The sequence below is a fragment of the Carcharhinus amblyrhynchos genome, chromosome 19 (genome assembly GCF_965287045.1).
Source record: "Carcharhinus amblyrhynchos chromosome 19, sCarAmb.v2.hapA, whole genome shotgun sequence".
NCBI lineage: Eukaryota > Metazoa > Chordata > Chondrichthyes > Carcharhiniformes > Carcharhinidae > Carcharhinus > Carcharhinus amblyrhynchos.
The window spans coordinates 27,072,090-27,099,260 of record NC_137342.1 but is presented as its reverse complement, the minus strand read 5'-3'; the positions used below and the strand labels follow the sequence as shown (position 1 = coordinate 27,099,260).

Below are 27,171 nucleotides of genomic sequence, written 5' to 3'. Positions count from 1 at the left end.
GCAATGGGGGCTAAAAAGCTGAAATCATTTAAGAAGCATAAGGGTGTTCCAGGATTTTTCATTGCAAGTGTATAGATGGACTGAATGGCCTTTCATATGTATTTATCATGTGTTTTTTTTAAATGTTTACTTATTAGTGTCACAAGTAGGCTTACATTAACACTGCAATGAAGTTACTGTGAAAATCCTCTAGTCGTCACATTCTATGCAGAGGTGAGTGGATGCCTTAGTGATTATTTATCAAACTTCGCTGGATTCCGGGGAAGTGCCACAAGATTGGAAAACGGCTAATGTTATGCCGCTGTTTAAAAAAGGTAGCAGGCAAAAGGCAGGGAATTATAGGCCGGTTAGTTTAACGTCCGTTGTTGGAAAAAATGCTTGAATCCGTCATCAAAGAAGAAATAGCAAGGCAACTAGAGAAGAATTGTTTGATACAGCAGACGCAGCATGGATTCGTTAAGAGGAAGTCGTGTTTGACGAATTTATTGGAATTCTATGAGGATGTGACTAGTGCAGTAGACAGAGGGGAACCAGTGGATGTCGTGTTTCTCAATTTTCAAAAGGCGTTTGATAAGGTGCCGCACAAAAGGTTGCTTCAAAAGGTTAGGGGGCATGGAGTTGGGGGTAAGGTGTTAGCGTGGATAGAGGATTGGTTGTCTAATAGGAGGCAGAGAGTTGGTAGCAATGGGTGCTATTCTGATTGGCGGTAACTAGTGGAGTGCCACAGGGATCGGTGCTGGGGCCTCAGCTATTTACCATTTTATATAGATGATCTGGAGGAGGGAGCTGAGTGTAGGGTGACAAAATTTGCTGATGACACAAAGATGAGTGGAAAAGCAAATTGTGCGGAGGGTGTGGAAAGTCTGCAGAGGGATCTAGATAGGCTGAGCGAGTGGGCGAGGACCTGGCAGATGGAGTACAATGTTAGCAAGTGTGAGGTTATCCACTTTGGCAGGAATAATAGTAGGAGGGATTACTATTTAAAGGGCAAAAAGCTGCAGCATGCTACAGTGCAGAGGGACCTGGGGATCCTTGTGCATGAGTCGCAAAAACCCAGTCTGCAGATGCAGCAGGTGATCAAGAAGGTGAATGGGATGCTGGCCTTTATAGCGAGGGGGATAGAATACAAAAGCAGGGAGGTCTTGCTGCAACTGTACACGGCACTGGTGAGGCCGCAGCTGGAGTACTGTGTGCAGTTTTGGTCGCCGCACTTGCGCAAGGATATTTTGGCCTTGGAGGGAGTGCAGAGGAGGTTCACTAGGCTGATACCGGAGATGAGGGGGTTAGACTATGAAGAGAGACTAAATAGACTGGGTCTGTACTCGGAGTTTAGAAGGATGAGGGGGGATCTTATAGAGATGTATAAGATAATGAAAGGGATGGATAGGGTAGAGGTAGAGAGATTCTTCCCGCTCAGAAAGGGCAGCAGGACTAGAGGGCACAGCCTCAAGATAAGGTGGGGGGCAGTTTAGAATGGAGTTGAGGAGGAACTTCTTCACTCAAAGGGTGGTGAATCTCTGGAATTCTCTGCCTGTTGAAGTGGTGGAGGCTGCCTCGCTAAATATATTTAAGACACGGGTAGATAGGTTTTTGGTAGACAAGGGAATTAAGGGTTATGGGGGGAAAAGCGGGAAAGTGGAACTGAGCCACTTCAGATCAGCCATGATCTTATTGAATGGCGGGGCAGGCTCGAAGGGCGAGATGGCGTACTCCTGCTCCTACTTCTTATGTTCTTATGCCTGTTTGGCCACACTGAGGGAGAATTTAGCATGGCCAATGTACCTAAACAGTATGTCTTTGGGACTGTGGGAGGAACCAGGGCAACCGGAAGGAACTCACACAGAGAGGGTAATGAAATTTACTACAAATTAACGGATCAAATTAAACATTTTCTCAGATGACAGTCTTGTCAGAACTTTACTGCAACCCGTTCTGGTGACATTGTTCCCCTTTGAAACAGAAGCACACACATTAATATTGCCACCTGTAAAATCTGGAGAATTCACCCTCCAGCAATTCTCATTCGAACCTGATAACGTGAAACATCAAAATTATTCTCCTCAAACCAAGTCAATCTCTTAATTATACCTGTTCATTAGGAATAATTTTCCCAAGTGCTCGAGATTCACATGAGCTTTTAGAAAACATAATTTTCTGCTGCTTTAACTGTTTGATTAGCAGTGCTGTTTCATGCTGTAAATATTGACACCATCCTACACCGACTGTCTCTGCTGCCTGCCTGATTCTTCAAATGCTCTGAGGCCAGTGAATTGCTGATGTGTTAATATGCTATGCAGATAAATAAAATTTCATGACCGTCTCAACTCAGCTTAAAAATTAATGGTGAGTTTTCTGCTCATCGTGGGAAATGGAACAGTTTCGTAATTCTGCCAATGTCAGCATCAAATACTTCCATGCGAGGTATGGCAAAGGTCAGATACACAATCCCAATAATTTGCTTTAACTACATTTTCAGAGTACCCTGAATTGAGTTAGAGTAATATTACACATTATTTCTGAATCATTGCGATGAGACTGCAGGTTTAGAGCTTGCTAGCATTGACCAGTACCATTAAGAATGAAGTTCAGATTAAGAGCTGTCATGTCTGATGAACCTAAACCAGTAGACGTGGGAAAATCTATAGATGCTGTTCATACGGACTTCCAGAAGACGTTTGATATAGTCCCTTATAAATCAGAGCATAGGGTAGAAAAGCTAAAGATGCTACGATAAATCAATACCAAACACTGGTTTGGACTCAACTGGAGCGCTGTGTTCAATGCTGGGCACCACCCTTCACCACAAGGATGAGAAAGCTTCAGGGAGGGTGCCATAATAATTGACAAGCATTGTTTCAGAGATGGCAGATTTCAGCCACAATGACAAATTGAAGAAACAGAGCTTGTTCTCTCAAGAAGGAAAGATTGAGATGAGATTTAATAAAATATAATTAGAGGGTCCAGACAGAATACATAGTTAGACACTGTTTCCTTTGGTAGAGAGGAATTAAGGGATTATAGAGTTGGGTCATAGATCAGCTGCGGTTTCATTGAATAGCAGAACAGGCGTAAGGGGTTTAATAACCTCATTAAGTTCATATAACCCAAGGCTAGACAGTCAGGGAGTGACAGTCACCCACCCACCCATCACAGATTTTCCAGCACCTCATTGAGATTGTATGTCTCAAGGCTAGATAGAATCAGGGAATTATTCACTCATCACGGAGTATGCAGCCGATATAACCTCAACATTGATTTAGTCAACACAGTGAAGGTTCCAGTAAATGATGATCCTCAAAATGTTGATGGTGAATATCTCAGTTCTGGTGTGGCCATTGGCATTGGGATAGGGTTTGGGATCAAAATTATCATTGTTCAAAACTTATTTTACACATTATTGCAGGGACCTGAATTCACACAATCTTTAAACTTAGAAAAGAATCATAGAACACTACAATGCAGAAGAAAGCCATTCAGCCCATCAAGTCTGCACCGGCAACAGTCCCACCCCAAGCCCTATTCCCATAACCACACACATTTACCTCACTAATCCCTTAAACCTACACATCCCGGGATACTAAGGGGCAATTTGGCATGGACAATGAACCTAACCGCAGATCTTTGGATTGTGAAGGAAACCGGAGCAGACATGGGAAGAATGTACAAACTCCACACAGATAGTGACCCAAGCTGGGAATTGAACCCGGGTCCCTGGAACTGTGAGGGAGCAGTGCTAACCATTGTGCCACCCCTGTAGATTGCAGATCCCTGGATGAGCATATACTGTCCATTCACAATAACAATGACCTTCCAATGGTTCTGATGAACAAAGAAGCTGCAAACAGAGCAGCATATTGTGGAATCTCAATAAACAACCCCAAACCTGGTCTTAGTGTATTAATGACACAGGTGTAGATAGTTGAATCAAAGGATGCTTTCCTCAGGATTTCTCAGTAAGATTTGTGTTACCTGGTTATGGCTGCCACATGTCTCATTCTAGCAATGACTTCACTTAGTATTAAATGTGTCAACAAAGCACAACTGCAACGTTGTACATTAATATTACATCCAGTGTACAGAGCTACAAGGTATTTTTCAAGGTTCACAGTGTAATTTTGCACAACTGAGGGAGGGGTCATTCCTTCCACTTGGATCCTAAATTTGGGACATTGTTAGTTTTTAATAAAGCTAGATTAGAGTGGAACTACTTTGTTCACCAGACCTTTGGAAGGTCATTGTTATTGTAAATGGATGCCATATGCTGATAGTGGGACCTGCAATCTATTTTCCAAGTTGAAAATTTCCAAGTGTGAATCCAGGACCCTGCAAAAAGATTGCCAGTCGAAGTAGGGACAACAAATGCAATAATAGTACCGAAGTGTACCTGCTGTCCATCATTTTATATATAAATGGTAATTTGTTCATTTGCTTGTGTGGTTTTGCAATTGAACCAAATTAATTAGCGTTACATATTGAATGGTCCTGTGTCACAAATTGGAAATTGTTAGACCATTGAAGCAATTCTCTGCTGAATTTAATGTCAATTTGACTTCCAGTTAAATCCAGTTTCATTCATTCAGGAGTACATCTTGGCAGGCTAGCATCTATTACCTTCTCTAATTACCCATCAGAAGATGGTAATGAGCTGCCTTCTTGGACCACTATAATCCATGTGGTGTAGATGCACCCACAGTGCTAATAGAGGGTTTCCAGACTTTCACCCAAGCAACAGAGAAGAAACGAAGATCCAGTTCCAAGTGGGGGTAGTTCGTGGCTTGGTGGGGAAATTGCAGTTGACTTGTTCCCAACAGACACTTAACAGCTCGAACCTATATGCGGTCACAGTCTGTTTCATTATCTCAGGAGATATAAATGGGATTGAACATCATATAATCATCATCGAACATTCCCATTTCTTATGTTATGATGGAAGGAAGGTGAATAATAAAGCAGCTGAAGATGCTGGCACTTAGAACACCATCCTGAGGAACTCCTACAGTGGTACCCCCCCCTCCCACAACACCAAAAACATTTTTCTTTGTGTTGGATATGATTCCAGTCAGTGGAAAGAACTTAACCTACACATCTTTGGACACTAAGGGGGCAATTTAGTATGGCCAAAACACTTAACCTGCACATCTTAGGACTTTGGGAGGAAACTGGAGCACCTGGAGGAAACCCACACAGGCACTGGGAGAACCTGCAAACTCTACACAGTCACTGAAGGCTGGCAGCGAACCTGGTTCCCTGGCACTGTGAGGCAGCTGTGCTAACCATTGCCCCATCGTACTGCCCCATTGGAAGAGTCAGAAAATCTCAACCTTAGATTGAAAATTTAACAGGACAACATAGGTGACACCATCATAGGAGGTAAATAGATGACCAACATATACTGGGCCATGCACGACATTTTACTGACTAAATGGCAATGTGAACACTACTGAACAGAGTGAAGAATGAATGAATGTATCTTTCACTAGATATCCCCAGTAACAGATGAGGACTGCATACACAAGACAACGTGTTCCGAGGTTTACTGTACAAAATAAACTGTTAACTGTAATTAAGGAGGGGCAATGCTTGACTGCACCATAATCTGCATTCCAAAGAGCTCATAAATCATGAGATTGGAGCTCTGAATCTTCAAGTAGTTCTCAAAACCTGAGATTAGATTATGTGCTTGAGATCACTTCAGGGGATGTTATTTTTTTCTGTAATAGAATGTACGATCCTTTTTATGGACAGTTTATTGGTTGAAACCAATTCTGTGGCAGAGTGCTGTCAATGCTGACTCTGATTGTCAACGCATTTAAACACCACTGATGCATGACGGTGCTCTCACTTAAGGATTAATGACTGTGCTGTGATCAATGGAGGTTTGTAGAAGAAATAATTTGTAATCGTTTAGTGGAATATCACCATTGCTGGCAAATAAATCTGAAATCATATTGACAAGCAAGTGCAACAAGAACTTCCATGGGGCTGATTATAATGCTGCACTTAGACAAGAGCAAAGAACCAATATATTAAAGCAGAAATGAAACAATAAAACTACCATTCCTGAAACTGGTACTCATGTACCGTGACTGCAAGCATCATTTTCACAGTAACTACTTTGGAGTACAATTTCCAATTTTGTCTCAGAGAGCAGGATAATATACAACATATGGAGCAGGCAAGAAATCCCATTAAGCTGGTTAGATCGCCAAACTAGACAGAAATAAATTATCACATTCCCATTGATGTATGGAATAATGAGTAGCAAGGCCAGAACATATCAGTCACCTTATCTCATTAGATTCCAGCAACTTACCAATAACCTCATTTCATTCCAAGCTTACAGCGCTGATAGCACTCAGTCCCCCGAGTCTCTTTCCAAAGCTGATGCTGAGAACTAAGCCCACCGTCATTATTTTTTAACCACCGTAGCTAAGCCTAGCTGACCTGTTTGATTAACCCCAAACACTTCAGCTTGTCTGGCCATGTCCATAAAGACATCTCTGGGCAGGCTAAGTGCACAGTTAATTCTGGATAGCATGCTGGAATTTCCATAGGAGAGTTCCAGATCACACAGTTGTCCAAAAAACACAAACAAACACAAACACACACACACACACACACACACACACACACACAGTGCTCTTTAAGCACACTGAACCACTAAATTGCTACAAATTCTCTTTTCCTTTCGAGGTTTCCTGCACTTTTCTGCCACAGCTTAGCCAGGCAACTTATTGTTTTAACACTGTCTTACAAACATACAGATTAGGAGCAGGAGTCAGTGACTCAGTCTCTCAAACCAGCTCTGTCATTCAATAAGATAAAGTTAAAGTTAGTTTATTCGTCAGAAATAGGCTTACGTTAACACTGCAATGAAGTTATTGTTAAAGTACCCTCGTCACCACACACTGGCACCTGTTTGGGCACACTGAGTGAGAATTTAGCTTGGCCAATGCACATCTTTCGGACTGTGGGGGGAAACTGGAGCAGCTGGAGGAAACCCACACAAACATGGGGAGAATGTGTCGACTCTGCACAGTGAAAAGCCGGAAATCAAACCCAGGTCCCCAGCGCTGTGAGGCAGCAGTACTAACCACCATGCCACAGCATTGTCCCATGATCATGGTTTATCTGATTGCAACATCCATTTTACATTCCTCCCTACCCCTCAGACCCTTTCGCCCCTTTGTTAATTAAGAATCTTTCTAGCTGTGCTTTAATTACTTTGCTGTCACTGCCTTTTCAAGAAGAGAGTTTCAAAGATTCACAAACCTCTGAAAGAAAAGAATTCTCTTCATCTTTATCTTAAATAAGCGACCCCTTGTTCTTAAACAGTGACCCCCTGCTATTTCAATAACGCTTTATGACCTGCAACAAAAGGCAATGCACAACAGTGAATGAGTGCAACTTAACCTTGATTTCTGATGACGCTGGCAATCTGTAAACTATTGGTGACATTAAGTGTCTTGGTCAGTGGGACCGGTGCAGGAAAAGAAAACTGGAACACTCTGCTTCCCTTTTAGGATGAAGATGAGCCAACATAGAAAGTGGTGTAATCAGAGCAGTGAAAAAGCTGAAAGAACTCAGGTCGGGCAGCATCTGTCGAGAGAAACACAGAGTTAACGGCCTGAATTTTCATCGGCGAGGTGGGTATGGGAAACGGGAAAACATCCCACTTGGCCCATCTGCCTCAGGAGGAAGGACCCACAAAGGCAGGATCTTCATTACTGGGTGAGTGGGTGGGGAAGGCGGGGGGGGGGGGGGGGGGGGGGGTGGTGGTGGTTGCAGTCTATATTCGGCCAGCTGACTTCTGGAAGAAATTTGCAGACAGCAGCTGAGGCTGCCGTGTGCCAAGACGAGCTGCTTAAGTTACCTTCCTCAGAGATCTGGAACTTTAACCCAGTTAAGATAGAAATACAAAGGCCCTACACAGCTTTCAACCCCTCACCACTGTCCAATTCCCCATCTATATTAGCTTGTGCTTTCATACCAGGCCAATCCCCACCCTGACCTCCCATGCCCAAAGCCAATTTGTGCCACTCTACTCAACCTCATGACCCCTCAACACTCAAACATCAAGGTATAGCACTCCACACGTGCCCGCTCCCCCCCCCCCCCCCCAAAGTTCCTCATACCGCCTATTCCAAGATATTGCACTCCATGCCCATTGACCCACCACTATATACTGTGTGGAATCGATGAACCTTATTGTGACAGTAGGATGTGTAAAACAAAAGCTTCACAAAAGTCATTTATTCATTCATACATTTCCACTGCGTGAAGAAAAAGTTATTTCACTACAAGACAATAAAAGTGTCAATCATCCAGAACTTTTAAGTATCAATAACAGAAACTAAACACCTTGAAACCACTTAATAACTGGCAAATAAGTATTGAAACAGACTGCAGAGATCAAAGAGCCAGAGCTGTCAATCAAGCAATATTTTCACTGGGCTGTAGCTGTTTCAACCAAAGTAATGGATGCCTGGGCTCTGAGTCAAGTACAGATTAAAATGCTTCCTTTGTTGTGTGATTCTGGGTGTTTAATCGTCTTCATGTCGGAACCAGCAAAGAGCAAGAGAGCTGAAATGGCATCACTTCCGGTTCCAACACTCGGAACAACACGTCACAATTAAAATTCTGTCCTATAATACTGGTCTATAAGCTTTAATTCACCATGGGATCAATGGTTGCCTACAGGACAGTGACTGGTAAGGAATTGAATCTAAATTAAAGTTCTGTCAAAGAAACCGGGATCTGAATAAAATAGCTTCCTTGCTGTAACAATTGTTTTCAAAGATAACTTAATCATTGTTCTCTGATTGTAACATGCTGACAGTCACAATCAAGAGAGCAATGGTTTGTTGAGTTTGGTTTGGTTTGGTTTCGAGCTTCTGAGTGTATCAAATGAGATAGATACTCCTTTTGGCTGAAACTTCAAGCTGAAATTTGTGTCTTCACATTTGGTTAGGGCACTCTAGCTATAACAAACCATCTAATATCATTGGAATAGGTGTGGGTTGTCACACCATAATTATGTGGCCTGTTGATTGAATTATCTGCAACTGTAACTATAATGGAGCTTGCAATGCAGTCACCCCCGTCTTCCCAGATCAAGGTGATTCTTCAACGTTGGCCAGCGACTTAGAGCTTTTGTGAGCTTAAATCCCACTGTGGCGAGTTTCAAAACTTAATTTTAAACGTGATAACTTATGGACTGGTCCCAGAAAATATTGCATATAAAAGTTTCAGACTATCATGAAAACCCAACTGATTCAGGGAAAGACACCTGTCAGCCTTACTAGGCCCAGCCTGCATGTGACTTCAGTTCCATGTTATATAGTTAACTCTCGATGCCCTCACGCCACAAGGGATAGGGAATAAATAACATGGTATAATTAGATGTCACCCATGTCCAAAGAATTAACAGGTATCAAATAGTCATGAGAAAGGCAAAATGAGAGATAAATATAAAACCAAAACCCAACTCTGGGTTTTTCTTTAGAAAGGTATGTGCAAGGAACTAACAGCAGCAGAGTTCAGCAAGATTTATTGCCCACAGACCGAGATGGGATATACTTTTCCCCCTTCAACTCAGTTGGGGTCTCCGTTTCTCACCCACAGGGGTGATTTCATCAGGATGATCCAGTTTTGATACACATCAAAAGGCAAATAAAGCATTGAGGATGCAAAAAGCCTGTGGGCAGGAAGCAAGATGTCAAGAACACGCTCGTATTTTCACATCAGTTCTGTCGTCTTGGATTTCCAAGTGATATTGCTGACTCCCTATTTCAACCGAGTTTTATTTATCATCTGATGCTCCAGCGAGACAAATGGATGTTCGAAAGGAGAAATTAAAAAACAAAAAGTTTCAAAAAAAATACTCATCTCACAATCCCATGAGTACTTTTATTCTCTTGAATTGTCTTTTCTGTCTTCAATGACTTGCTTAAAGTTTTAAATTCTAGCTCCAGCCTGCGTCAAAAGCGTAGCTTCCGACTTTTTTTTAAATTCCAGAGAAGTTCTGGAACAATTTAATTTACATCTGTGAACTTTGCAGGCCATTCCAGCAGGCAACGTGAGCATGCAGCTCATTCATTGAATTGACCAGGGTCCCCACATTTCTAGTTTTTACATTTTTACAGGATATGGGCATCGCTGGCTGGGCCCAGCATTTACCGCCCTCCATTTCAGAGGGCATTTGAGAGTCAACCTTGCTGTGGGTTTGGAGTCACACATTGGCCAGACCGGGTGAGGGCGGCAGATTTCCTTCCCAAAGGGACACTGGTGAACCAGACGGGTTTTACCAACAATGGTTTCATGATCATTAGACTTTTAACTCCAGATACTTTATTGAATTCAAATTTCACTATCTGCTGTGGTGAGATTTGAACACAGTAAGAAGTCCCACAACACCAGGTTAAAGTCCAACAGGTTTATTTGGTAGCAAAATCCACTTGCTTTCAGAGTGCTGCTTGTTCATCAGACTGACCCGAATGGACAGCACTCCGAAAGCTAGTGGATTTTGCTACCAAATAAACTTATTGGACTTTAACCTGGTGTTGTGAGACTTCTTACTGTGTTTATCCCAGTCCAACGCCGGCATCTCCACATTGTGAGATTTGAACACAGGTCTCCAAAAGGTAACCCTGGGTGTCTCAAGTGCTAGCCCAGTGATAATGCCACTGTGCCACTGCCTTCCCCCCTCTACCAGTCACCAATTCACTGGTGCTCACTGCTTTGTTCATTTATTTGGTGCTTATCATCTGCTACTCCAATAATTAACTAATATGTCATGCTCAATTAACTCATTGATTTGTTGGTGTGTTGCAGGTTTATGAATTTAATAAATCACTGCAGCCTGCAAACTCAATTAATTTGCTCACATCTATTGTTTTATTAACTGATTAACTGGTGCCCTCTTGCTCCTTTTTTTCAATTCACTGCTTCAACCACAGATGTATTGATTAATTAACTTGCTGGTACCCGCTCATCTCTGATTTAATGCAGTCTAACACTCCATTCATTTATTTCATAGATATCTGTTCATGTCAGTCTTTTCTCAATGGTAGCCTCCTTGCCTCAAGGTCAGGAGGTTACGAGTGCAAGTTCAGACATTCAGCACAGCATCCAAACTGACACTGTCAGAAGTACGGTCTTTCAAATGAGATGTTAAGACAAGATCTTGTCTGTGCCCTCAGGTGAATACAAAAGATGGCATGGTATTAGAATCATAGAGCATTACAGCACGGAAACAGGCCCTTCGGTCCAACTGGCCCACGCTGACCATAATGCCCTCTTAGCAAGTCCCAATTGCCTGTATTTGGCCCACATCCCTGTAATCCTTTCCCATCCATGTACTTATCCAAATGCTTTTCAAATGTTGCTACTTGCCTCAACCACATTTTCTGGCAGCTCATTCCATGTGCACACGCTACCCTCTGTGTGAAGAAGTTGCCCCACAGATCCCTTTTAAATCTTTCCCCTCTCACCTTAAACCTATGCCCTCCAGTTTTCAATTCCCCTTCCCTGGGGAAAAGATAACATGTGATCATCCTATCTCTGCCCCTCATGATTTTACATACCTCAATAAGGTCACCCCTCATTCTCCTAAATTCCAAGGAATTAAGGCCTAGTCTGGCCAATCTATTATCCGAAGCAGAGCAGCGGAATTATTCTCCCTAACCAACAGCTGTCTCCCAAACAGATTACCTGATCGGTTATCTCATTGCTGTTTGTGGGGTCCCACTGTGTGCACTTCCAAGTAACTACACTTCAAAATTAATGTTAAACAAATGAAAGTTCTTTCATCCTACTTGTGTTACAGTTGAGACACAAGATAATCATTAGTTGTTTTGTTTTGAATGAACTGTGAAGATTACAATTTGCATTGCTTTCTGGGTAATTTGGAGCCTGCACTCCCTCTGTGGGAAAAGCGACGTGTACTCAAAATCGTGCTGACGAGTTTCTGAGTTCCAATCTCCCAGGGCCCTCGCCGCAGAGTGGTGCCAAACATGCCCCGGGACTGCAGATAGCTCATTTTAATACATTGGCATGTCAGTAGCAGGCACTCTCTCCAGAATATCTCCCCCTTTCATGGGGTATTTCATGGGCACCAATGTGACTTCACACTGGTGTCATTTACAACAGGTTCACCTACAGATAAACCTGTTGTGAGGGTCTTCCCATGGGTTTGAAGGTGAGTATAGCACCCAGGACAGGGCCAGGCAGTGGCTTGGCAATGCCCCTTGGCACCACACCCTCTGTCAACCAGGCAGTGTCAAGGAGTGGGTCCCAGTGGGAACCTCATGGGCTGGATTCACTCAGATTTGGTTGTTGGTCAGGAGTGGATGGTGGAACAGGGGTGTCGGTGATGACCATTCATGGGGGGGGTAGGTGCTGGCTCTGACTGTGCATGTGTTGGGTTGGGGTAGGGAGGCCTGATGATTCGGGGAAAGGGGCAGAAGGGGCCAATGATCGGACAGGTTGGGGAGCGGGGGGGGCGGGGAGAAGAAAAGTGCCAACTCCTATCAGAAATGGGGAAAAGAGCCCCTGAAACCTATGTGTGGGCTGGAGATGGTGCTCAGATCTCATTGCAGCCAGGTTTTGCTGGCATGTTGAGGGACGCACCCCCTGCACGATAGCATGAAACACGCCCCCTTGATTTTTCTAGGCAGGAGAAACACGGTGGCTTTCTCACTGAAAACAACACTCTGCTGTTTTTTGGTAAGATCTCCACCCACTCTTGCCCCACAAAGGTTGACTCTTCCTGTTAATTCAGCACCACCCATGTCTTAAGAATTAACAAATATCCGTTGCAATTTTACAATGATAAAAGGCCTAAAACACAGCCTGGTGTCACATAAATTCTGTTCATGCTTAATTTCCATGTGATTTTAAATAAAAACTCTTAATGTCCATTGTTTTAAGGCCCATTATTATCACACTCTTTTGGAATTAAGAGGAGACATTTCCAAAAATCTTATTTGTCCATATGCGATAAGCATACCATGTGTAGTTTAAGGGTGTGTGGCGTAGCAAGTTTTATCTGGACTGGGGAACAGTACAGCCTGCAGTGTGATGTAAACAGACACATGACCTGAGACTAGGGTCAGTTATGGACTGGACAAGGACTTATGTAGAAACAAGCATGGAGTTAGCTCATAGCTTGGGCTACACACAATACATGTATACTATTATGTACTATCAAAGACTTAGTGCGTGATCTTACCTGCCGTTCATGCTACACTCCTGCTACAGTGAGGTCAGAGAATTTGACGACCAGCCATATCTCCATTCACTGCAGCGGCATGGGAAAATCCCACCAGTGTGAACAGTGGTAAGATTCCAGGCTTAAATGTTCAACCATACAAGATTCAGAACCTCTCTGTGTGACCTACTGAACACAAAATCAAGGGGGTGTGAAAGAAGCAACATGACCGTATCGGTTTCCTGCAGGGTGAGTTCGGTAAATATGACCCTCTTGGAGTCTACTGACAGAACCTGAGCAAAATACTTTTGACACATCAATTGTTCTGACCAATTTGGATTCAGTTGAATTGAGGAAATACCTACAGGGCGATATTTGAAGGCCCTGAAATTAGATGCTGGATTGCAATGCATGATTAACCCCCATCTGTTCAATGTGAGAAAGCTAGCGAGTCAATCTCATGCTGCCAGTTGATTAATGACTGCAGCATGTGGCTGGGACTAACCCTGAAGGGTGGCTGCAGATCTCAGCAGGGATCAGAGGCTAGCACCAGTTAACTCCAGCCTGCACCACGTAGAGTAAGCCTGCACCACTTAAAAGGGAGATGCATTATGGCTACAACGGATGCTGGAAGCTGTTCCACAATGAATTCTAACTTGGCAGAAGAATTACACAACATGGGAGAAACGTGTATGTGGGCAGCACAGCGGTTCGAACAGCTACCTCTCAGTGCCAGTGACCCAGATTCAATTCCAGCCTTGGGTCACTGTCTGTGTGGAATTTGCACATTCTCCTTGTCTGCACTCTGGGTGCTCTGGTTTCCTCCCACAGTCCGAAAGATGTGCAAATTAGGTGGACTGTCATGCTACATTTTCCCTTAGTGCCCCAAGACATGGAGGTTAGGGGGATTGGCAGGATAAATGTGTAGAGTTACCGGTATAAGGCAAGGGGTGAACCTGTGTAAGGTGCTCTGTTAGAGAGTCAGTGCAGGCTCAATGGCCCAAATGTCCTCTTCTGCACTCTCAGGATTCTATGATGTTATCCTCATATCCAATTCTCCTTCCCACAGCCACTTCCCTTTCAGCTCTCACTATTTCCTGATTGGAGTAAACAGGCTTCTCTCACTTGTTCCTCATCCCCACTCCACAATTCTGCGCACTTACCTTCCACCTTTCAGATAGCCAGGAAGCGTAACCTGACTGTGCAGAATGAAGACGCAACACTGTCCCAATGTTACATTTGCACCCATCAGTTTGGATCCTTACACAAGGTGTAATTTAGAAGCTAGCACAGAGGTAGGGTCTGCACATAATAAAGGAATGCACATGCGTGGACTGAAATCAGGGCAGGTGGCAAACAAAGTGGTGGAGCTAGCTGTGCTGCTGAGGATTTAGAATGGGGACTTCAAAAGGGAAGTCTAGAGAAGAACGCTGATCAGCCTCACCACAAAATGACTGCTGCTTTGGAAAGCCTGCGCTGAACGTCAGTGAGCGTGGAGCTCGGCATCAACTCTGCACAGGGTTTGCTCAGAACTTGCAATTCAAGTATACAAGTGGCGATCAGTTCATTTATGGACCCAACCATGATGTCGCACCTCATGGCTGATATTTCAGCTTCCACCAGGAGTTTAGAGGGCATCACGGCAGTCCATCGGACCTCCAGCAGTCACTGCTGTCATCCGTCTGGCAGCCAGCCCAGACAACTGCCATGCACACCCAAAAGGTGAGGTCTGCAGCTGGGTATTCAAGACCAATAGCTGCTTGAAGCCACCCTCCCTGATAATCTGTCATCATTAGCTCTCATTCAGTTCAGTGAACTCCCTTCTGCAGCAGTGGATGACAAATATATTTAAAATATCTCCAATTCCAACATGGAAAGATCCAGATGCACAAAATCTCATCTCGATAGTCATCTTTGCCATGTTATCTTAACGATGCAAGCACCACTGGGTCAGAACAGACTGGGTAAACATGTTGTGGGTTCATTTATTCAGAACGGGTAGCTGGGAATACTTATACATCGGTAGAAAACTTGAAGACATCAGCAGCAGAGCTGTGTGTGCTTGTCTGTATTCTGCCCAAAGGCAAGAGTGAGACTGAGACTGGATCACATGACACACTTCCCTTCCAGTGATGTCATGTGCTATCCCTTAAAGGCACATTACAACAATCTTCACAGCTGTTGGCAATGCAGTCCTTATCCTGTTCTGAGGTTGCAGTTATGGCTGAGTAGGTGGTACATTTCAGTGGGGACATCAGGTAGGAGAACTGCTTCCTGAACACACTTCGGTGGATATTCTCCTGAGAGCTGTTCTCCCCTGTCCTCCTTGTGTCCTGCTCTGAAGCCTCTGCTCATTCTCTAAGTCATGCTCTACTGCAGCCATGTCTGCTCATGACTGGTTTGTACAGGAGCCCTCAAGTCGGTCAAAACTCCCCACGTGCCTGCTACACCACTCGTTATAGACCTTTGCAACTTGAAACAATTATAGAAAGCACCAAATGCCTGTAGAACCGTGAAGAAATCAACAAACAACTAAATTGTAAGTGGTTGACGATGTCTTTAAAATAGCGGGAGCGAGGGTTCATTCCGCTGCTGAGCGGATACTCAGCTGCACAAGTTAAGAAAGGGCATCAACGGGAATGCTGAACTTGTAGCCGGCAGCACGGATGTCAAGGCATTCCTGCATAACCGATTTCTGGCAGCATTCACCATGTGAAGCTAACGCCCTCACCAATCAAGCACCCGCAGTGTCTCGCCCCAAAACCAGGCACCATTTTGAAACCCAAAGCAGCGCCTACAGTGCCCAAATTCTTAACATGTTGCTTCCAGACCTCTACTAAATATTTTAACGTGGCTCACAGCAATTAAAATATAACTTTCCATCCATCCGTGTGGATAACGACACAACAACCTTTTCTCCACAATTATAATCCTCTACTGGTGAGGATTGCTGTGATTTATTTTAGCTAATGACAGATATTTAAAGAAAATGTGGTAAATTACCTTCCAAAAAAAAATCCACTTTAGAAATAGAATTGAAACATTTGGCCCTATTTAACCATTTTGATTCCAAATCCTGGGTGGACCTGAAGCTGGGAGTGTTTCAGATCTGACTTTTGGATCCGTTCTGAGGTGCCCCCATACCCACTCCGCCTGTAAAAATATCAGCAATTCTGAAATGCGCCACACAAGCCCGTGGGTGGGGCTTAATGTACCTGTAAATCCTGCAGCTCCGCTTGGCGCCTCCAACTGCGCATGCGCAGAAAATAAAATGATAGCAGGCTGCTCCCCTGCCACATCCCTCCCAGGCCAGATAATGGCTCCCCTGGCCCCCACGGACATTGCCCCACCCCCTACAACATTACTGACCCCCTTTCCCTCCACTGACCTCAGGCACAGTGGCAGCGAAACCCCCCTCCACCTCCCCACCACCGGTCTCAAGCAGAGTGGCAGCAACCTCCACTGATCTCAGGCAAAGTGGCAGTGGATTCCAGCCCCCCACCCACTGATCTCAAGCACAGAACCATTGGACCTCCTTGCTAATTCGAGCACCCAAATCGGATTTCTATGGAGCATGTCTGTTTTGTGCCTATTCCAGATGGGCAAACGCAGTAGTAAAGGGGGGGTACTGGTAATGTTGAGCAGGCAAATGCATTTAAATAGCCGTCGCGCCCATTTCAGGCGCAGTCCTGACCGCGGCTATTTTTGGGCCTTGGTAAAGGACAAGCCAGCACGGAGGTGGTGGCAGATTTCCCTACACTCCTCATGCCCAACTTTACCAAACGGGTGCAACACGAAGGTAAAATCAGGCCCATTATTCTTGGGCAATGTTATCAGATTCAATGGAAAGAAGGCTCATATTTGTAAGCCTTGCCTATGTTAAAAACAAATTTAAATGTAGATAAAGAATGATAACCATCATAATCTCGAGGGGAATTAACGATGAAGGAATGCTGGATGTTAGGCCTAAAAAAGTCACCCTGAACCACAGCTGGCACTGTGATTGAGATTTCATCCTCGCAGCCAAACCCTTGATGCTGGTGGGAAACCTGTTCCTTCCTTTTCATCTTCAAGGACAGGATCAAAAAACAAGTCGTTGGATCTAAAGTCATCTGAAATAATTCTCAAAAGTAATTACTCCTAAAAAGCCATGCTTTATTAAAGCAAAACTGGGCCCAGAGCTGATGAGCTCACCAAATACAATTAAGATCCCTTGCACAGCACAGTTTGACGTTAGTTAATGACCCGCTTTTGTCAATCTGCATTGACGTGCACACGCAATTTAAAAAAATGCAAGTGTGTAATGATTTTAAAGCAAAAATCCCATCAAACATGCTCTTTCCAGACTCTGTGTCTAATCTATTCCCGTGGATTCAATCGCCTGTTGAATTGCTGTATGACAACTGAACTTGCTCCCGAAATACAGATGGAGTAATTGTGCATTAGCAGCAGGGAGCCGCACGATAGCAGCGAGCATGTGTCGGGGAATCAGGGCTACAGTTCTGCAGCCGCATCTCCGACGCATGATCCCTTCAAGTGTGATTTCCATGCTGAGAGCACAGGACAATGGAATTGCCTTTGTACCCGGTAAGTGCAGTGTCGCTGACAACAAACACTGCTGGAGGTCATCACATGGATAGTGACTAATGGTCGCAATACTCACAGAAACCACATTCACGTAGTCGTCATCAGACAGCGTTTCCAGCATCTCAGAGACTGACGTCCGAATCAGTTTCAGGGTTAGCCCACTCACACTCCCACTCCTGGTTTGCAGCAAAGAGAGCACAGAAATGGTCAAACATTTCAAACTCGAGAGAAAATAGCAGTTTCAATATTTCTAATGTTTGTTCGGTACTTACACATCGACAAGAATGAGCATGTCCTTGGGTGAAGCAGCTCCCTGAATGTACCTGAGAGAGTAGAACAAAGCAGTGAGGCACCATTAACTTGACAATGTGAGACACTACACAGGATTTAAACAAACTTGTGGCCATTCCAGAAAGAGAGCTGGGACTGTTACAGTAATGTAATATAGCTATAGAGAAAGAGCACGGAGTGGGACACATTGGACAGGTTATGCAAAGAGCCAACACAGGCACAAAGGGCCAATGGTCTCTTTTAGGGGCTGGATGGTGCTGCGATGAGGTAAAACCTGGCTTTTTCACCAACCAAGTTGGCAGTCAGGATGTTGTTGTTGTACCCAGCTGCAAAACACAGAATGCCCCAAATTTACAGGCAATTCATTGCTTTTGAGGTTCCGATATATTGTCACGGGCAACCTCAGCAGTTAACTGGACTGGAATAAAGATAAATAACTAGTCAACCTGCCTAGAGCTCTGTGTGTTAATAGATAAACATTGGCGAGGGCACTGGAAGAATTATTTCGATGTCAGTTGGATGTTGCAATAGGATCTTTCTTGCCCACTTGAGTGAGCAGGTGGCAATGCAGCACCTCCTCAGCAATGCAGCATTTCCTCAACACTGCTCTGAGGTATCAACCTAAACAACGTACAAAATCCCTTGGAGCTTCTTTCAATCTGTGTCCTTGAGGTGACAGTCCACTGAGCCACTAGTCACAGCACTCTCTGATGAAGGGTCTGTCTCTGGACCACAAAACTATTCTCTTTTTTTTAAACCAGGTTTTATGGGTAAGCTGCATATTTCCAGAACTTTCCACATGCTCATTTGCTTATCATGTCAACTGTTTAGTTACTCAAATGGAAAATTAACAAGCACAATGACATCGGGCAAGACTTTCCAACCATTCCCGCTGGTCCAGCCGAAGGAGACTCCCTGCGGCAGACTCCCCAGCAATGGGACGGGCAGCCATGCAAAACATGGCATGGCTGGAAGATCCCACTGGCAGTCAATGGTGAGCTACCTCACCGCTGGAGAACACCACCACGATGTTGAAGAATCCTACAGCAAACCAGTATGACATACATTTTAGCCCAAATATATGCTCCAAAGTAATTCACTCTGACAAAGGATTTTCTTCATGATGCGGCCAAACTTCCCAGAGAATCATGTTCACGAACGAACTACTGAGGCAGCACAGTGACACAGTGGTTAGCACTGCTGCCTCACAATGTCAGGGACCCAGGTTTAATTCCGACATCAGGTGACTGTGTGGAGTTTGTATGTTCTCCCCGTGTCTGTGTGGGTTTCTTCCAGGTGTTCCTGTTTCCTCCCACAGTCCAAAGATCCAGTCCAGTGCCATGGGCGGCACAGTGATTAACATTGCTGCCTCATAGCGTCAGGGACCCGGGTTCGATTCCCGGCTTGGGTCACCGTCTGTGTGGAGTTTGCGCATTCTCCCCGTGTCCGCGTGGGTTTCCTCCAGGCGCTCCAATTTCCTCCTACATGCCGGTTAGGTGCATTAACCCAAACAGGGACCGAAACGTGGCAACTCGGGGAATTTCACAGTAACTTCAATGCAGTGTTAATTTAAGTCTTACTTGTGACTGATAGTACGTAAACAAAAAAACTTTTTTGAAGATACGCAGGTTAGTTGGATTGGTTGTGCTAAATTGCCCCTTAGTGTCAGGGGGACTGGCAGGGTATACAGCCTGGGGCTACAGGGATAGGACCTGGGTGGAATTGTTGTCAGTGCAGGCTCAGTGGGCCTACTTCTGCATTGTAGGGATTCTATAGTAGTGGACTCACCAAGTTTAAGGGCAATGAAATGGTCAGTGGATAGGCATATGGATAACATTGGAATAGTTTAGGTTAAAGAGTCATTAGATTGGTTCCACTGGTCGGCGCAACATCGAGGGCCGAAGGGTCTATACTGCGCTGTAATGTTCTATGTTCTATAATGTGATGATACCAAAGGTAATAATTTTTTCAAAAGCATAGATTTCTCCTTTAGAAAAGTTAAGCTAAAATGAATCTTTCATTGACGTTAATGAGGTGCAGGCTGATTTTTTATAATATCATTGTCTGAGATTTTGTAATGTCATTGTCTGAGTACACTTATAAAACTCATTATGCACCCTATTGCCCACCTATCCACGTCATAAACACTTCTGTGATTGAGGAAAATGACAATTGGCGTAGATGCACATGATTGGGAATATAACTAGTTTAGTATTGCTAACCACAACAAGAACATAAACCAAGAACAGTTACCCCAGAAAAAAATAACCACAGCACCAACTGAGAAAGAAACCTTGCAAGCAATTGATCGTACAGCTAAATCAATGGCATTTCAAGGGGTATGTCACATAGGAACAGCTCATAAGGGAAACGGGGCAGGGAGAGAATAAAACAAACAATCTGTAATTAGGTGGAGGACACAAGATTATTCGATGGCACTGGCATGAGGCAAAAGCACACAACCATCAGAAAATTAGAAAAATAAATGACATGTTTGAGATCGAGAGGAGGACGTGTGAATGATTACAGCAGAATAGGAAGGTGGGAGGAAGCACAGAAAATCTGGCAAAGTCTCGCAGACTCCAGTGGCCTGAGAGAATGATGGAAGAAAAAGACAGGGAACATCAGATGTACCAACCACTCTGCCAAAGGTGTACCAGCAGGATTTGCCCATCCCAAACACCATCCTACAGACTCCCTCATCTTAGGAGTGTGCGTGAGCCATCACAGCATGTCCAGCTCTGAGAGAGAACTGGGGCTTGTAGTGATGTCCAACAATTGCTAAAGTCAACTCTTAGGCTTGAGCATCTCGCAGAAAAATGAGACATTGCTTCCACTGAGGAGACTGAATGCAGATTTGATAGTTGCTCCACTGAACAATCCTACTGCATCTGCAAGTCTAACCCTGAGATTTTGGTCCCTTGCCACATTATTTTAATCCAATGCTGATCTCTCTTGCCTTTACCTTGGGCACTGTTTCAAAGAAGCTCATTGCCAGCATCACATCTTTCTACTCCTTCTAAACAGTTCATCTCTAATATCTCCAGATTCTGACAAGAGGACGTCAACCTGGAACACAGGAGGTGGATTTTGAACCCGCACTCTCCATCTGTGGCAACGGTGGTTCAGGCTCAAAATCCAGAAGGCATGCCTCACTCCAGCAACTTTCCAAGTTCCGATCTTCCCAGCCTCTCGCCACTGGAGTGGCCTCAAACATGCCGCAAGACCTCATCTGAATATATTAGCATGCCAGCACCATTTATAACAGCTCTACAGGAGCTTGAACCTGGTGTCTTCACCTCCAAGGGGGGGTTTCAGAGGTGAGTATTCAGTCAGCCAGCACCCTCCCGTGGCACGCACTGCTCAGAGGACACCAGAGAGGACTCAGGCGACACACATAGGGGGTCCCAGAATAACCATTTCGGAGAAAGGGATTGGGAGGACCACTTGCAGGCCTTCTCTACCCTTCATGTCAGGCAGCCCATGCTTTAAAGGGGTTGTCAAGGCTGGTATGCAGGCAGAACTTCCCATGCCCTGGGTTCCTGTCCAGGCCGCAGCTTGTGGGAGTGCCCATCCTTAGTGGGGGCTGGCAAGATGGATGGGAGGGACATAGATCTGCCATTCTCACACTCCACAAGGATGAGAGTGGTGGTTCCCCCAAATTTAATGGCATGTACAATGGGGTGGAAGGCTCTGTGGGTGAACAAAATTTATTGACAGTCAGAACAAAATGGAGACCTCACTGCAATAGTGCCTACATTCACCCACATCCACTGTACCTACGTTTTCTTAATCTTCCACTCCCATCTATACGTGTGTCCTCAGGACCCAAAGCTGAGGTTGAGGTGCCCTGCTGACTTCGACATAATTTGGCCTGAGATGCCCTTGGCTGCCATCCCCTGCAGTCATTGTGGAACAAGTGCAAGGGAGTTGTGGGCAGCCGTTTATATGGAGCTCACCAGTGCTTGCAGCAGTTAAGTCATTACGCAGCTGGCAAATCGGAGGGAATGAGCTGCTGGAGCTGAGTGGAACTCAGGGGAATAGAAATTAATACGGATGAGCTGTAAGATTTGGCCCAAAAACACAAGGTGCCACCAACACTCTTGCCGTTTTTGGTAAGGTTTCATCCTACATCCCCACAAGGTAAATGTTTCCAGCATTTACTACTTTTATTTCAGATTTCCAGCCCCTGCAGCATTTTGTTTTTTGTTCAATTTGCCTTTGTACGTCCATAAATGTCTGTTCCCTTGTCCTACTTTCAGGGCTTCTTTCAGCAGCTAGGCAGGCGTAGCACTAAGTGGTACTTTTTGTGTGCTCTGCCGTTCCTTTTAAATCCACTGAACAAGGATGTATTCATCAGTTGAGCTGAAATTCTATAGAAGGCAGCCACTACAAGACAATCAGAGTACGCTTTCTGCCTGTCAATCATGGAATGAGTTGTTGAATTCAGAGTTCGAACATTCAGCTTTGAAATGGAAGCAGATGTTATGGGTTTATGCAACAGTTTGGCTTAATAGCACAGCAAGATAAATGAGAAACACTTCAGCAATTTCTGTTATGTACCTTCCATTAGACACGAGGCATTGGAGCACATTGCATGAATCCGTTTTATCTGGCCCTTTGTACTTGGTCACGCTGAAGGAACATTTAGTAAGCTGACTATTTGGCCTGCATCACCAATGACAAATCTCTACTTGAAACCAAGGATGTTCATGCTCTTTGCACCACCAGAATTAAAATCTCTAACACCACTGAAATGCTGGAAAAGTTGATTGAGATGGGCGCTGGAAAAGTTGATTGAGATGGGTGCTGGAAAAGTTGATTGCATCATTATCACTGAACCACTGTGAACCAGATCATGATTTTTACAGTCTTGTTTTAAAATGAATATCGTAGACTAAGGACTCGTGTAGGAAGGTACGCAGGGAGAAAAATCATCTAACAGCCGTGACTTGTCTTTACATGGTATGTTTAATGCAAAAATAATGCCTATTAATTCACTAAGAGGTCCACAAAAAAAAAATAGCAGAATGACTTCTAGAATGTAGGATACAAGTGGCTGAAGATTTGATCACCTTTGTGTTCAGCAGTGTAGAGGGGTCAGATGAAATAATGGAGATACATAGCTGGACTTTTCCAGTGCAAATGGATGCTGGCACTTTGGCTGCAGATGGCCAAGTGGTGTAATATGTGAGAAAGAGAGGGACAATAATATATTCAAGGAAGGCTATTGGGATAACTTTGGAGGTAATGCAGTAACTGCAGAGGAGTCTCCCTACTGTGTGCCAGAGGGGGATTTTTGCAAATACCCTCCTGAATCATCTCCACTTCATGACTGACAAGCTGCTTCCAGAGTCACGCTGTAGAGTTTGCCCATTGACAGGCATCACAAACATGACCTTCAGTGTGCAGCAAGTACAAAGAAAAATCCAGGATCTGCACCCACTGCCATCAATGGCTTTTCTTAGCCTAACAAAAGCCTTTGATTGTCAGCCGTGAAGGTTTATGGAGCACCCTCCTTAAGTCTGTCTGCTCCATGGTGACACCCAAGTTGCGATGCTCACCAGCAGGGCCATCACAGTCAATCCCAGTGTAGGCTGGGCTCAAACAAGGCTGTGTCATCGCACCAATTTTCTTGGCCATTTTCCTTGCTACAATACTGTACCTCCAGCAAATTACTCCCCAGGCATGGAGATAATCTACAGAACAGGTGGGAAACTGTCCAACCACCTTCAATCTAAAACCATTCCAACACCTCAATCATTGAGCTTCAGTATGCAGATGGTGCTAGTGTGTGCACTCACTCACTGAGAAACTGAGCTCCAGGTTACTATGGGCTACTTCTTTGAAGCATCTGACAAAATTGGCCTTTTACTAAACACCCAGGAAACCACAAGTTCATTTTCTAACCATTTCCCACAGCAAAACACCCCACCCTCCCCCCCATCAATTCAGATCAACAGCAAGATCCTGGGAATTGTAGACTGTTTTCCATATTTTGGGACTCTCCTCTTGATGAAGACAAACATAGCTGACAGGGTTCATCATCACCTCTAATGTGCTACCTCAGCCTTTTGGTTGTCTGAGGAAGAGGATATTTGAGGACCAGGATCTCAAACCTGAGACTAAAGTCATAGTTTACTTGACCTGTCCTATGCATACAAAAGGAATATGTCCAAGTGTTGTGCCTTTCTTGAATTAAACAAAAGCATGGGGGACAAGAGCTCTGTGTTCCATTTTCCCAGGCAAAGTCATGACTTTGAGCGAAAATACCATCAGCATCCTTTTTGCAAGCAATATAAATTGCTGCCCCCTTTGAAATTTGGTATTCTTATGACTGTCCTGATCAATGTAAGATGAAAAGCTTCAACAGCATGTCTCTTTTTTCAGCAATAATTAACTTCTGTACTACTACACGAAACATTGTAAATGTAATGTTGACACTTCGTTTAAAAATTCTTGGATTATTTGGATAACAGTATCAGCATTATTTTGGAATACTGGACAAATTAAAATCATATAAAATTGCTCTGCATGCAAAAGTGGCTAATCTCTTTTCTAAAAATAACATGCAGAGGAAATCTACAGAAGCGCATTAACTACGTCATTTAAAAAATGAAGTGAAGAAGATAATTTCTTAGAAGTCTAATCGGATATAGTCCACAATTATTTGTATATTTGGCTTCGCTAACCTGATTTTCCTTAATGAGATTTTAAAAAAAAAGACAATACACAATGGAAGCTTTTAGCTCATTGGCTTAAATCAAATTAAATCAATAAAAAAAGCTATCCTTTCTAATTGTAGCGAATCAGGTACTGGGTAATCAGACAATATTTATCAGAAGATCAAATCACATAATCCAAGTACCTTCAAAGTGGCTCAATGAAAAAGTGACAGTAGATTGTATTACTGCTGCCACTTTAAATTTTATGTTTAAGTTTATTTATTATTGTCACAAGTAGGCTTACATTAACACCGCAATGAAGTTACTGTGAAAATCCTCTGGTCACCACACTCCAGCACCTGTTCAGGTATACAGAGGAAGAATTTGGCATGGCCAATACATCTAACCAGCATGTCTTTCGGACTGCGGGAGGAAACCATAGCACCCAGAGGAAATCTACACAGACACAGGGAGAACGTACAAACTCCACACAAACAGTTATATGAGTAGAACTGAACCCGGGTCCCTGGCACTGTTAGGCAACAGCGCTAACCACCGTGCTGCCCTACAGACAACATAACAAATGCTCTCCTTCCAATGTAGAATCATAGAATCTTACAGTGCAGGAGGCGGCTGTTCAGCCCATCGAGTGTGCATCGACCACAATCCCACCCAGGTCCTGTACCCATACCCTCATGCATTTACCCTAGCTAGCCTCCTGACAGTAATGAGCAATTTACCATAGCCAATCCACCTAACTCACACATCTTTGGACTGTGGGAGAAAACCAGAGCACCCGAAAGAAATCCACGCAGACACGGGGAGAATGTGCAAACTCCACACAGACAGTGATCCAAGGCTGGAATTGAACCCGAGTTCCTGGCACTATGAGGCAGCAATGCTAACCACTGTGCCGCCCAAAAATTTCAAGATTTCTAAACCACCAATTTCTGAATCTAAACGACAGATCTGACATCGGAGGACAACAGGAAGAGGCCATTCAGCAACTCAAAAATCAATTTCACTCATTTTTGAGATGATCGTTGATCAGTGACCTAACTCGATATAATCCTAAGCCCCATTTCCATTCCTTTAGTTAACATAGATCTATCAATCTCGGTTTTAAAATTCACAACTGACCAAACATTAACTGTCTTTTGTGGAAAAGAGTTCTAAACTTCTACCACAATCTGCGAGTGGAAGTATTTGCAGAATGCCCTCATTAAGGTTACCTCTATATTTTAAATCATGTCCCCTGACTGAGATTTTCTACAAGCAGAAATAATTTCTCACAGCTTACCCTATCCCATCTGTTGTGTCAAATATGGACTGGGGTGAATGGCAAAAGTTCCTGCGTTGTGTTCAGGAGAATTTTCTCCAGCATCGTGCATCCAGTCCACAGAATCCCTACAGTGCAGAGGGAGACCAGTCGACCCATTGAGTCTGCACCGACAACAATCCCACACAGGCCCTGCTGATCTTCTGACACGAAGGGCAAATTTAGCATGGTTAATCCATCTAATCTGCATATCTTTGGTTATGGCTAGTCCACCTTACCCGCCAAACAAGAAAGGAAGCCTTACTTGGTTCTTGGAAATGAGGCGGGCTGGATAGATCAAGTGTTAATGCAGGACCATTTATTAGAGAGCGATCACTCTATCGTAAGGTTTAGGGTGATGGTAAAAAAGGCAATAGGCAATCCAGGGTAACAAAGGAGGGCCAACTTCATTGGGCAAGAACAGAGCTGGGCCAGATAGACTGGAACCCAAGGTTGGCAGGAAAAACTGTTGCTGAACAATGGGCTAACTTCAAACGAGAAATGGTTTGGGCAGCATATGTTCCCTGAAAAGTGAAAGGAAGGGCAAACAAATCAAGAGTTCCTTGGATAAAAAAGGAGGCAGAAGTTGAGATAAAGAAGAAAAAGTGTGCTCATGATAAGTGCCAGGTAGAAAATACAAGAGAGAACCAGGCTGAATATAGGTCAGAGGAGAGGCGAAGAAGGAAAAAAAGAGGGGTGAAGAAGAATTATGAAAAAAAGACTGGCAGCCAACATAAAGGGGGTTCCCAAAGTCTTCTATTGGCACATAGAAGTAAAAATGATCGTGAAATGGGATCTACACATGGAGGCAGGGGCATGGCTGTGATGTTAAATGAATACACTGCATCAGTTTTTAACAAAGAAACAGATGTCATCCAGGCCATGGTAAGAGGGGAGAAAACTCTGTCACAAGAAGGGCTCAAAATTGATCAGCAGGAGGTTTTGGATAGACTGTCAATAAGTAGAGTTGACAAGGCACGTAGACCAGGTAAGATGCATCCAATGATGTTGAAGGAAGGGAGAGTGGAAATTGCAAGGGTATTGGCCATAACCTTCAAGTCTTCTCTAAGCTCATGTGAGGTGCCAGATGGCTGAAGAAC

The 27,171-nt window shown here is 44.1% G+C and overlaps 1 protein-coding gene across 7 annotated transcripts in view; it reads right to left on the bottom strand.

The window, feature by feature from the left end:
* The window catches only part of LOC145355386 (voltage-dependent calcium channel subunit alpha-2/delta-1-like), a 627,920-nt gene that overhangs the window by 203,139 nt on the left and 397,610 nt on the right, over nucleotides 1-27,171 (bottom strand). For all 7 annotated transcript variants that reach the window (XM_080207404.1, XM_080207405.1, XM_080207407.1 and 4 more), the window contains 2 exons: nucleotides 18,070-18,120; nucleotides 17,874-17,973 (listed from right to left, as the gene is read on the bottom strand). In XM_080207404.1, the coding sequence (XP_080063530.1) occupies nucleotides 17,874-17,973; nucleotides 18,070-18,120 (151 nt within the window). The remainder of the gene's footprint in view (nucleotides 1-17,873; nucleotides 17,974-18,069; nucleotides 18,121-27,171) is intronic.